This window comes from Bos indicus, chromosome 26 (genome assembly GCF_029378745.1).
Source record: "Bos indicus isolate NIAB-ARS_2022 breed Sahiwal x Tharparkar chromosome 26, NIAB-ARS_B.indTharparkar_mat_pri_1.0, whole genome shotgun sequence".
NCBI classification, from domain to species: Eukaryota; Metazoa; Chordata; class Mammalia; order Artiodactyla; family Bovidae; genus Bos; species Bos indicus.
The window spans coordinates 24,303,778-24,317,450 of record NC_091785.1 but is presented as its reverse complement, the minus strand read 5'-3'; the positions used below and the strand labels follow the sequence as shown (position 1 = coordinate 24,317,450).

At 43.7% G+C, this 13,673-nt stretch overlaps 1 protein-coding gene across 11 annotated transcripts in view; it reads left to right on the top strand.

Moving 5' to 3' along the window:
• The window catches only part of STN1 (STN1 subunit of CST complex), a 66,054-nt gene that overhangs the window by 25,647 nt on the left and 26,734 nt on the right, over positions 1-13,673 (top strand). For 8 of the 11 annotated variants that reach the window (XM_070780777.1, XM_070780783.1, XM_070780778.1 and 5 more), the window contains 2 exons: positions 750-872; positions 3,610-3,682. In XM_070780777.1, coding sequence (XP_070636878.1) covers positions 750-872; positions 3,610-3,682 — 196 coding nt within the window. Of the gene's footprint in view, positions 1-749; positions 873-3,609; positions 3,683-6,461; positions 6,785-11,432; positions 12,400-13,673 lie in introns of those variants that run through there. The other 3 variants (XM_070780781.1, XM_070780782.1, XM_070780774.1) reach the window with 2 other exon arrangements.

The following is a 13,673-nucleotide window of genomic DNA, read 5'->3' as shown; positions in this document are numbered from 1 at the left end:
AGATTCTATACATATTGGCTCACTTTTTTGATTAAAATTGTGGCCATATGTAAATTTGATTATCTACAAATTTTAATATTGTAAATAAATTATTACAAAATTTAATATTGACCATATTAAAATTGATAAAACAATTTTTATCAAAGAAATGAGCCAATATGTATAGAATCTTTTGTTCTGTATAAAAAAATTAAAGACTTTCATCTTGATTTTTCTATTACCTATCATTGAGTTAAATTAATTAAACAAAAAACTAAGGGGTAGAACAGTTATCCGGAGAAGGCAATGGCACCCTACTCCAGTACTCTTGCCTGGAAAATCCCATGGACGGAGGAGCCTGGCAGGCTGCAGTCCATGGGGTGGCGAAGAGTCAGACACGACTGAGCGACTTCACTTTCACTTTTCACTTTCATGCATTGGAGAAGGAAATGGCAACCCACTCCAGTGTTCTTGCCTGGAGAATCCCAGGGACGGGGGAGCCTGGTGGGCTGCCGTCCATGGGGTCGCACAGAGTCGGACACGACTGAAGTGACTTAGCAGCAGCAGCAGCAGAACAGTTATCAAGTGTGATTCTGCCAGAGCAGACTTCCCAGCCCTCCTTAAATACTATCCTGCTAGGCCCGTGCATACCTGAATCTTTCTGACTCTACCATAAAAAGCCTGTTGGGTGCATTTATAACCAGTTGGTCTAGGGAGTTGCCCTCAAGTGCTATAAGATGGGACTGACTTCTTTTTTTTCCTTCCTACAGATGGGTTTTAAGAATGACACCACTTCCAGAGCAATTCACAGTATATTTAGGAATGCTGTAAAGCTGCTGCAGGAAGAAGGACTCGTTTTCCAGAAAGATGGTGGTTTTGATAACCTATTCTATGTAAGAGACCTGCAACTTAACTTTTTTTTCCCTTAGCTTCCATTTGCAAATATATGTATTACTTAGGAATACTTATTTGCTGTTTTTTTTTTTTCTTTCCATAAGCCTGTTCTATACATCAGTGTCTCTTTTGCTGTCTCGTATACAGGGTTATCGTTACCATCTTTCTAAATTCCATATATATGCGTTAGTATACTGTATTGGTGTTTTTCCTTCTGGCTTACTTCACTCTGTATAATAGGCTCCAAATACACAATGGAGTATTACTCAGCCATTAAAAAGAATACATTTGAATCAGTTCTAATGAGGTGGATGAAACTTATTTGCTGTTTTTAAAAGTCAGTCATTAAGGAGGTACATAAGGAATGGAAGCCGGCCTTTGTCTTTCCTCTGGTATCATTTTTGGCAGTACATTCTTCTGCACACTTCTAAATATATGCTCCTGTTATTAAAAAAAAAAAAATGTTATCATCCTCTAAATCAGGATTTCTCAACTTCAGTTGTTTGGGCCAGTTGACTCCTTGTTGTGGGGGGCTGTCCTTTGTATTGTAGGGTGTTTGGCAGTGTCCTTGGTCTTCACCCACTTGAGAGCAGTAGCAGCAGGCCCTGTTGTGGCAACCTTAGTGTCTCCAGACATTGCAAGTATCCCTTGGGACAGTGGAGAACCACGGCTCTAAATAACACTCTGTAAGTTTTTGGATACCAGAACAGCACAGCACAGGCCTCTTTCCATATGAGTCCTTGGATGTCCACCTAATTCTTTTTGACATCTGTATGGTAGTCTATCTGATGGGTACTTGCCATCAATTATTTAACCACTTCTCTCTGATGGACTTTTATATTGTTTCCATCTTCTGTTCTCGAGTACACTGCTGCTGTGTCTGTCTTTTTGTGGACTTATGTAAGTATTTCTGTGAGATTGACTCTTAAAAGAGGAATGGCTGGAGCAAAGGGCATGTACCTTTATGGTTTGGGTCAATACAATCTGCTTGGCTCTGCCAAAGGTGGTAACAGTTACCATTCCCACCAGGGATACAAGCACTTGCCTGTCTCAGTGAATGAAAGTCGCCCAGTCATGTCCGACTCTTTGCAACTCCATGGACTGTAGCCTGTCAGGCTCCTTTGTCGATGGGATTTTCTAGGCAAGAATACTGGAGTGGGTTGCCATTTCCTTCAGACTTAGAGTTAAAATTCACCTCCCACTGCCTGACTTTAATACTGGAGGAACAGAGCTGACAGTGATATCCATGTCCACGTCAGTAGCATAGATGTGGCTTGAGCAGCACATGATTCTCCTGAAGACAGAGCAAAACCCTGAGGATACCCAGGAGCCTTACTCTCTACAGTGTGATTCCTGAGGGGAAGCCTTCCTTAACAGGACATTTTCTTGATGTTGATTTACTCTAGTGATTCCCCTGTTTCAGAAAGTTTTTAAAAATTAAGGTATGTTTTAAATACTATTTCAGTAACTTTTGAAAAGGGTATTCCGTTCTGCATAAGGGTGGGCGGGCGGTTGGGGGGGGCAGGGAAGTTGATTGCCTCTTGTGGGGCAGCTCACCCTAACAGCCCCCACCCCCACCCCCACTGTCGCATTCTCCCATGAGGCTCTGCGTGGCCTCCTGGGTTGGTAGGAAGCAGCTCTTCCTGAGGAACAGCAGATGTGGGCAGCCATCCAGCGCTGAGGTGTGGCAGGGCTGGGGCACTTCCTCCTGTGAATCAGTCTGAGCTGGAGTGAGGTGATCCAGCTATAATAGCTATATTTTCCTCAGCAGAACCACCCCACTTCGCTGATTTCACTCCCTGCCCCCATCTCAACCCTGGCCCTAGGTTTCTGTTTTCCTGAGGGTATTGCCTCAGGGGCATCATTATCCTCTGTCTGTCTAGTGCTTTCCAGCTTTCAGCAGCTCTCCCACATTGCCTTAATCTTCCCAGCAAGCCCATGAGTCCACAGATGGGTCCTTGTCAGTATCATCATCTTAAATCTGGTCATTCCACGTCCCATCGGCCCAGGGTGCATTCCTGACGTTATGTGTTTGTCCACTTCTTTCTTTTTTTTTCTTCCATTCTTTTTTTTTCTCTCTTTTTCTTCCTCTTTTCCTTTCTTTATTCCTTTCTCTTTTTTTGTGTGTCATTAGATTTACTACTGAATGTGATGGTGAAGCCCATTTGGTGGCTGTTTCCCTGTTACCTGAGCTAGCTGAGAAAGGAACCCAGGTTATATTTGCCTCTGAGAACATACAGTGTTTCTGTTTATAGGCTAGACTTACTCTCTTCCTAGCTTTTCCTCACAGTTTTATTTCTGTTGTTTTTCCCTATGGTTGGGTGAAGGAACATGAAACCCAAGAAGAAACACAGGAGGAAAGAGTCCTGGGATTTGATCACTGTGCCTCCCTCAAAAATATAACAAATAAGAGAAATTTTATGAATGTGTTATAAATATTTAAGAAGAAAGTTGCTCCTCAAAACCAAGGGATTCCAGATTTTCTTTCCATCCTGGCCCCAGTGAACCACCTCCCATGGGAATATGTCTGTGGGTCACACACACAGCAGTAAGCTGCTTGGGGATAGAACTGACGTGACAACAGGTCTGATTTTGAAAACCACACTCATTGATGGCGAATGGATGATGATTATTATGAAATCTTTAGGAACTACCCTAAATAATAATTTGGCAGGGTAGGTGACACAGCCTCTCTGTCACTTAACCTTTCTCTCCAAACTCTCTTTTCCTGTTTAGGTAACGAGAGAAGACAAAGAATTGCACAGAAAGATCCACCGGATCATTCAAGAAGAATGCCAGAAACCAAATCGTAAGTGGTGTAATATCCGTGTATTCCAGTGTCTTGGAAGGGGAAATGTTCCCTCCTGGAGGGCACTGGTCAGAGGGTGAGGAAACCTAGGGCTTTTCCCAGTAACAGCTTAGAGATGTGACTGGTTCAGACACCTGCCTTCTTGGAGGCTCAGGTTTCTCCTGGCTCAAGTGAATGTTAGCCTCGCACGGCTGTTCTGACCTGGGCCACATCTAAGAGTCAACCTTGGAGCTTTTATGAACATACCACTCTCAGGTCCCAGCCCCAGGGACTCTGATTCACTCGGGGCTGGGCTGGGGGCTAGACAATAAACTCCTCAGGTGACTCTGATACAGCGAGGTAAGTTGTCAGGCTAGGAGTTTTTGACGTCTTTCTGGTGTCATAGTCTCTTGTGTGCATGCTAAGTTGGTTCAGTCGTGTCCAACTCTTTGCGACCCTATGGACTGTAGCTTGCCAAACTCCTCTGTTCATGGGCTTCTCCAGGCAAGAATACTGGAGTGGGTTGCCATGCACTCCTCCAGGGGATCTTCCCGGCCCAGGGATTGAACCCACATCTCTTATGTCTCCTGCATTGGCAGGTGGGTTCTTTACCACTAACACCACCAAATTTGTGTTATTCCTTGTTCCACTCTGACTTCTTGTCTCTAAACCCAAACCTGACATTTTCCTCTCTTCTACCATCAAGCCCTTCAGTGTTGGGAGTGGTTCTAGACATTACAGTTTATGAAGAGTATAATTCAGTCACCTAGAAGCCTGATAATTTGCAAGAGAAATGGTTTAGAAAAAGAGTTGATTTTAGTGGAGTTAGGTCAACCCCTAGTGGTTAGAAACTCAAATTGTAGATAGTCTGACAACAGACATTGCCATTTTCACACAAGTTAGAAATAAAGCATTTGTCTTATCTTTAAATCCTGTGTAAACTGACCACTCTTAAAGGTGACTTTTCACAGTCTACCTTTTGTAAACATATGCTAAGAACAAATGTCAGCATATGTCAACAAATGACGCCAGAAGAAGAGTAGAAAGGCTGGTTAAGGAGCACAGGCAGGCCTCTTCCCCCTGCTTGCTTTCTTTCCAGAGAGGTCCACCTCCTGTCCTTAAAGCCCACATATGCCTGAGACCTGGATCTTTTCCAGGCTGAGTCAGTGGGTGGAGCAGGACCAGGTCTCCAGCCCTGGTGGTGATGGTATGCAGCCCTGTTTAGCCTTTGAGGACCCATGAGGTCACCTCCCAGAGTGGTGTGATAACAGCTCTTAAAATAAACTGAAAGCAATCTATTATTTGATGCAAGGTTTCTTAACTATTGTTCACTTCATTCAGAACAAGAAGGAAAAGTATCCTTTAGTTGCCTTGAGGGGAAACTGCCTGTCCACAACTGAAGAGCTTTTTAGAGCAATGAAATGCGCATTTCTTCCACCAAGAAGGGATGAGAGGGGAGGCTGCTTCCCAGGTGACATTCCTCCACTCATGCTAGTCCCAAGCCATCTGGCCAGATTCTTATTTGGATGTGTATTAGGAACAGGATGGATAAAGGATTAGTAATCCTAGGGCCTGGTGAAGCAAATGAAGGTAATTCACACTACCTTTCTTAAGAGAATCAAATAGCCTGGGTGACCTGAGGGTCTATAAAGTGGCAGGTTTTATATCCACTTCTAATCCACAGGCCAGGTCCTGCTTTGGTGAGTGTGTCTGTCAAAGCTCTGCTAGTCAGTCTATAAAAGGGAGCCTCTAAAAATGATAAGCCAGTTCCCTGAAACTAGTGAATTCCCAGGAGACGAATTCTGGAGCATGAATAACAGGATGCCAACAAAAATATCATGTAGGGACTTAGAGTCTGTTGCAGCCACCCCTTTTCATAAGAAATACCTATGACATTAAAAAGTTATTCGGAATGTTGTATGCATAGGGTAAAAAAGTACAAAAACACACAGAGAAAAGTCAGACTTCCTCCCAGCACCAAGCCACAGGCTCTGTGTTTCCCTTTCCAAGGTAGTAGATGTCATTGGTTTCTGGTGTATCCTAGAGATGTCATATGCATTTATAAAACACATTTGTATAGTTTATCCTTCCTAAAATGCCTAAATAAAGCTTAGCATATAATACTCAATGTTCTATACATTATATTTTAAATCTAGAGGTTATTCAGCAACAGTATGTGTATTAAGTACCTGTCTTTTTAATAGCTGTCTTTATATTTCACTATATGTATTGATAGACAGATATTTGACCATTTATTTAATCATGGCTGTGACAATTGGATCATAAAGAAGGCTAAATGCCAAGGAATTGATGCTTTTGAACTGTGGTGTTGGAGAAGACTCTTGAGAGTCCCTTGGACTGCAAGGAGTTCAAACCAGTCAATCCTAAAGAAAATCAGCCCTGAATATTCATTAGAAGGACTGATGCTAAAACTGAAGCTCCAATATTTTGGCCACCTGAAGTGAAGAGCCAACTCATTAGAAAAGGCCTAGATACTAGGAAATATTGAAGGCAGGAGGAGAAGGGGATGACAGAGGATGAGATAGTTGGATGGCATCACTGATTCAATGGACATGAGTTTGAGAAAGCTCCAGGAGATGGTGAAGGACAGGGAAGCCTGGCATGCTGCATTCCATGGGGTTGCAAAGAGTCGGACATAACTGAGCAACTGAACTACAACAACTGAACCTTTAGTTCATTCCTAACCTTTCAAACAAAACATAGAATTGAGTTTTCCTTGACAGGATGATTGGTTCAGTCGCTCAGTATGTCCGACTCTTTGTGACCCCATGAATCGCAGCACGCCAGGCCTCCCTGTCCATCACCAACTCCCAGAGTTCACTGAGACTCACGTCCATCAAGTCAGTGATGCCATCCAGCCATCTCATCCTCTGTCGTCCCCTTCTCCTCCTGCCCCCAATCTCTCCCAGCATCACGGTCTTTTCCAATGAGTCATCTCTTCACATGAAGTGGCCAGAGTATTGGAGTTTCAGCTTCAGCATCAGTCTTCCAATGAACACCCAGGACTGCTCTCCTTTAGAATGGACTTGTTGGATCTCCTTGCAGTTCAAGGGACTCTCAAGAGTCTTCTCCAACACCACACTTCTAAAGCATCAATGATTGGTAGGAGAACTTAAAATCTTTATAGTCACTTATGAGGTCGCAAAGAGTCAGACATGACTGAGCGACTGAGCTGAACTGATGAGTATTTTAGCAAGGGGTAAACCTACAATAATGACAGGATCATAAATACGGGCCACTTTTAAGTCCCTAAAGCACTGGTACTAGGCTTGTCTAAAGATGGGCCGTGTGGCATAGTTGTAAAGAGCGAGCTGTTGGAGCCACCTTACCTGGGTTTGAATCCTGGTTCTGCCACTTTGAAGCTATGTGGCCTTGGGTAAGTCTGTGGCTCAGTTTCTTTATATGCAAAATAGATAATAATGGTACCTACATTGTGGATTGTTATAAGGATGAAATAAACTGGTGTTTTATAAAACTCTCAGGAAGCTGGAAGAGTGAGAAACACCAAAAACCCTTCCCTCCGCTTAGACAGCAGTCCCATCTGTCTGCTATAGCTATTTTGGAACTCTAGAGTATCTATAAAGGCTGGCAACTTCCAGAGGAAGGTTTGGACAGTAATTCGGCTTGCTTCCAGTCAAGATTCAAATCTTAGTAGCAGCTGCCCATCCCATCCCTCCAACTACAGAGCAGGCAGCTGTGCATGTGTTTCTGGATCTAGGGTGGGCAGAAAGGGCCCAGTCCTTTCTGTGTCAGGGGTCTGTGCTCTGGTCACTCGTTACTGCTTCTGATCACAGAGTTGTGGACAGAGAGGTGGGTGGCCGTTGTTGCACCTCCTCCCATTGCTGTGCCTGCCTCACCCAACAGCTGAGGTGACTTCCAAGGGATTTTTAAAAGACTGGCACCCTTCTTTTTAAAAACCCTTCATTTCTTTTTTTTTTTTGCCCCTTTTGGAGCCAGAAGAGAACGACTTAAGACATTCAAAATCAACTGCATATATGGGGAAAATTAGAAAGTGACCTCACATACCCAGGAAAAGGCACAGACTCAGAAATAGACCTGAGAAGACCTTAGGTTTCCATCTCAGGCTATTCTTGGCTTGGAGACGGCCTTCAACAACTGAAATAAATTAGAAACAATAACAAAAAAACAGCTACCACCAGGAAAGGGGAGGAATCTAACCTCCAGAATTACCACATTATTAGATTCAAGTGTCCAGTTTTCAACTAAAAGTGAAAGATATACAAAGAGACAGGAAACTATGACCCATTCAAAGGAACGGGGAAAATAGCAACAGAAACTATCCCTGGAAAAGACCTGATGGCTTATCTATTACACAGAGGCTTTAAAACAACTGTCTTAAAGATGCTCATGAAAATGATGGGTGAATAAAATGGAAAATATTGATTAAGAGAAAAACTAAAAAGAAATTCTGACAAGGACAGGAACTGAAATGCAACATTTACTAGTGATTCGAAGGCAGATTTGAACAGGAAGAAGAATCAACAGGGCCCTGAAGAAAAATGAACAGAACCTAAGGGACCCGTGGGACATCATCAAATGGACCAACGTATGTGTTATGGGAGTCTCAGAAGAAGAGAGCAGGGGCAGTTATACTAATATCAGACAAAATAGCCTTTAAATCAAACTGTTACAAGAAACAAGGAAGGATATTATATGTTAATAAAAGGCTCGATAAGAAGACATAGCAATTTTAAATGTTATGTGTTTAGTGACAGACCATCGGAATATTACATGAAGCAAAAACTGACAGAATTGAAAGGAGAAATAAATAGTTCTACGATAATAGTTGGAGATTTCAGTACTCCACTCTCAATAGTGGATAGAAAAACTGGACAGAAGATAAGGAAGCAGAGGACTTAAATAAGACCACAAGTCAGCCAGATCTGACCTGTGCACACAGAAGACCACCTGACAGCAGCATACGGGGCCCTTCTCCAGGACAGAACATGTTAGACCATCAGCAATTCTCAACAGATTTTAAAAGATAGCTCTCATACAAAGTATCTTCTCTCTGACCAGTATCTTTTGAAGTTAGAAGACAGTAACAGAAGAAAAGCTGAAAATTTTACAGATTTGTGAGAATTAAATAACACACTCTTAACCAATTGACCAAAGAAGAAATCACATGGGGAATTAGAAAATACTTAGAGATGAATGAAAACGAAAACACAGCATAACCAAAACTTACGGGACACAGCAAAAGCTGGGTATAAAGGGGAACTTTATAGCTAAGAACACTTACATAGGTTTACAATATAAGGAACCAAAAAAGAAGAACAAAGTAGCTCAAAGCTAATAGAAGGAAGGAAATAATAAAAATTAGAGCACAGATAAATGAAATAGAGAATAGAAAAACAATAGAGAAAATCAAGGAAACCAAAAATTGCTTCTTTGAAAAGATCATCAAAATTTCTAAACATTTAGCTGGGTAGACTAAAAAAAAGAGATAAAACTCAGATTACTAAAATCAGAAATGAAAATGAGGACATCAATACTGGTTCTACAGAAATAAAAAGGATTATAAAAAAGTACTGTAAACACTTGTATGCCAACAAATTGTATAACCAGATGAAATGGACAAATTCCTAGAAACACAGAGCCTACCAAGACTAAATTATGAAGACATGGAAAATCTGAATAGATCTACAGTAAGGAGATTGAATCAGTAATAAATAATCTCCCAACAAAGAAAAGTTTGGACCTAATGGTTTCACTGGTGAATTGTAAACATTTAAAGAACTAATGCCAGTCCTTTTCCGCCTTGACAGGAAGACCCCTCTATGAACAGCCTTGCTACACAACCCTCAGATGGCAGAATGGCCTTTGTGAAGTCCTTTGAGACCTCTGGGGTAGTCAGCACTGCTGAACATACGTGCGTGTACATCACCTTGCCTGAGCCTGAGCACCCAGGTCTTATAAAAACTAAGGTTACAAGCTGAGCAGTGCTGGGATTCCCAGTGTTCCCTCTCTGCCGTGAGCAAACCCGTTTTTGCTTGGTGTCCTTCTCTACCCAGCATCATCAGCTCTTCCTCTTGGGAAAAGTTGAAGCTTCTTTAGAGCACGGACTAGGTTTAGTGCATCTTCTTAGATTATGAATATAACGATAAGTAAATTCTCCAAAGATGAAGCACGCACCGTCAGTCTCCTTTCATCAACACAACCAGAGGTGAAGCAGGTGCTTTTCTTCCCATTTTATACATGAGGATGCGGGATGAGAAACATGGACCACTTTGCCCCAGTCATAGAGCCAGCACTTGAATTTGGGTCCTTTGGACTCCAGAGTCTGCTTTCCATCTGCCCTCTGTACCTGTTCCCACTTGCTTAGTGCCGCACATGTATTAATAGTAGGTGTTCAGGAAATTTTGATCAAACAAATGTTGAAGAAACAGCCTGGAAATGTGGAGACCAGTGGAGTTTCCCAACAGTAAACCCCGGTTGGTAGGAATAATGAGTTGAGTAGCCACTAGAGGTCAGAATTAACAAGTCTTTGTTAGCCCACTACCTGTGATCAGCCCTGACCCTTAGAGCTGGGAAGGACCTCAGAGGTGCGCCCACCTCCGGTCCCACTCCCTATTGATCAGAAAACCAGGCTTGAAGATGCAGTGACTTGCCCAAAGCCACAGCCATGTTTTGCCCCTCACCACAACCCCTCCAGGACTTTCCTGGAGCCTAACGCATTCTGTCATCTGAAAACAATGTTCAGTGACTGTGCAGAGCACTAGCGGGCCAAGTGCTAGGCATATGTCAGTGAGAGACCTGACTGCTGAAAACTGGGGAGGGTTGGTTTCCAGGAATGAGGTTTGACTTTGACTCAATGTTACAAATAAGTTTTGTGTCATGACCCAGTAAATTATATCATTTTATTATACATTTTAATTCAACTATATATATACATATATAATTGAATATAAATTAATATTTAGTCTACCTTAGTATTTATCCTACCTAAAATGCAATACATTCTGTAATCTCATATTCTGGTCTGCCTCAGTCTGTTTGGTAAGAAAAGAATGCTATTCACAACCCACTAAATTGATTTCATGATCCTCTAGTGGTCATAACTTCAGTATGAATACCACTATTGCAAAATGATTGATTTCTGCTAGGAAGGTGGTCAGTCACCCTGAACTGTCATAAATGGTCCCATTTGTTCTGGTGGAGGGTGAGAAGTTCCTCGAACACAGCCACCACAGACAGACTGTTTGGAAGCCTAGGCAGAGAGGAGTCAGAAGAGGCCAGAGGTCACCATTGCAGTCTCATGGTCCAGGATTTATGGAAGGAATAAGGAGACTGCTGCAGGCTGGCTCTGCTGTCCACCTCAGGAGGGCTCCCACCTGGGAAGCTAGGGGGTTGGCACTGAACATGTGCACCTGTACATGTGACTTCCTGAGAGAAAAAGATGATCAAGTGCTAAAACCCCAATGGGGTTATGAGTATACAGTTACTGATTGGGAATCCTGGAAGGCTGAAGGCCTGTGTCCCCGAGCAGTGGTCCCTGGCACACACCTGAGAACAGGTGATTTCGTTTGTTGTCATCAGTAAGGTAGGCCAGTGCATCTCCTGCTTTAACGTGCACAAGAATCACCAGGCAGGTGGGGAGGTCTTACGAAGCTGCAGGTTCTGATTCAGGAAATACAGAGAAGGACTTCCATGTAGAGGAGAGGACGTGGGGGAGAGAGGAGGGTCTGACGGGTGTGTTCAAGCTTCGCCAACTCCCTTTTTCCCACAGATGTGGAGAAGGGCTGCCACTTCCTGCACATCCTGGCCTGTGCCCGCCTGAGCCTCAGCCCAGGCCTGAGTGAACCTGTGCTGCAGCAGGTGCTGCAGCTGCTGGAGGACCAGAGTGACATCGTCAGCACCACGGAGAAATACTACACGGCATTCTGAGCAGAGGCCAGCAGGCAGCACAGGCAGAGCGGGGAGGAGGGAAACCAGCTGGTGTTCACTCCCAAGCTCTGGTTTTAACATCGTGCCCAGGCTTATAGGTCTGGGGGCAATTATCTCATAACAAACTATGAAATCTGGTGATTTGAGGAATGGGAATTTGGCATAAATTCTGGAGGCTGCCTTCTACCTGCCGTCAGTTCAGTCACCCAGTTGTGTCCAACTCTCGGGACTGTAGCACGCCAGGCTTCCCTGTCCATCCAACTCCCAGAGCTTGCTCAAACTCCTGTCCATCGAGTCAGTAATGCCATCCAGTCATCTCATCCTCTGTCGTGCCCTTGTCCTCCTGCCTTCAATCTTTCCCTGCATCAGGGTCTTTTCTAATGAATCAGCTCTTCACTTCTACCTGCTGTATCCTGGATAAAATGACTTATCTCAGCTACAACATGCAAGAAAACCCTCCTCATTGGACTCTGGGCTGGACCAAGCATCACTCACGGAGCAGAAGAGGAAGAAACTGCTGGTGGCTGGCCTGGATGGAGGTTCTGCCGTGGGAAGGGACCTTCCATGGTAAAGGCCCCTGGACGCGGGAACAGAAGAGCATACAGATCACCAGCTCAGACGCTTTTGAAAACTTCAGACTATCAGGTACTTTCTTGGCATCTCTTGGTGGTTAAGACCCTGGTGTAGGGGACTAGGTCTCCCTGGATGAGTGTTGCTGACCTATAATTTCTGTGGATCAAACCCCAGCAGTGGGTCCCGTCTTGGGTTGAATTGTTTATAATGATGGGAATAAAACAGAATCTAAGGCATGGCTCTGTGTTTGCCATTTTCCTTTTCTCCCTTCTGAATCACAAGGCATTTCAGTACATGTCCCTGTGCTTGAGGACACTGACTAAATTCAACACATCGTCTCTTAATACCCTGAAGTTCTCCGAGGCTGCCGGCCAATTACCTGGCAGTGATAGATGTTATTTTCAAGGTTACCATTGAACATGCAGGACGCCCTGACACCTTCTAAACACTCGGGATGTGCCCAGACAGGTGATGGGGTCATGCTTTTGCTGGGAAAGACAGGTACAGCATAGGCTTGTTCTAACAGCTCAATGACAAATCCAGCCAGCGAAAAGCAAGTGCAGGGAAAGATTTGGAGTTAATTACAGTCATTTCACAAAAGCACATCTGCCTTTGGCTGCATCCTTAGAATTTGATGTAATAAGCTTTTAGCAGCTCTACTGGAGAGCCTGCAGGCCTGGTCTGTTCTGCTCTGTGTGGAAACAGTGGTTTTATACTCAGAAGTCGCCTGTGGCTCCATGTGTGAGTCCTGGAATGAGTCCCGACAGACGACTTCCTGTCTTGGACTTTCCTGACTTGACCCAAACCTCTGCCCAGCTTCTAGCAGTTATTACCCAGATAGGTGCCCTGTATTTAGAAGGGTTCCTATAGAACAGGGTTTACCTGTAATGACACCCCAATGGTTCCTCCTTGAGGTCAGCAGCTGTTCCATGCTGAACACATCTCAGATTATCGGAGCTGCCAGGAAGGGGTCTTGAGTCGGAACATAAAAAGGACACATCCAAAAACAAAAAAAAAAGGACACATCCTTGCACACAACCACCCCGCTTCTAGGAGGGCTATAACCCCAAGGAGGTGATCACAGAGGATGGAGAGAGTGTCCAGGGTGCCCACTGCTGTGTAAAACTGGGGTAAATATTCCTCTATAGGGAAAACTCAGTTAGGGTACATGTACACAATGAACTATTATGCAGCCATTAAGTCAATGGAGTAGACAAATACTGTTGCCATGGAGCAGTATCCCCGGGAGATTGAGTGGGAAGAAAATTGAGTTGGAAATCTATTTATATAATACCACTGACCTGCAACCCGCTGTGTGTGTCTGTATGTTTCTAAAAAGAGAGTGTTTTGCATATCCATCCATATAAATGTGGCAAGTATATGCATACATACAGTTGACCACTCCACTCCTAGGATTCAGTCCCAAACCTCTTTTCTGTTTAGCTTGCTCCCATGGGAATCTCAACCAGTCCCAAGGCTCAGACCATCTGTATGTTGACAAACCCCAGTT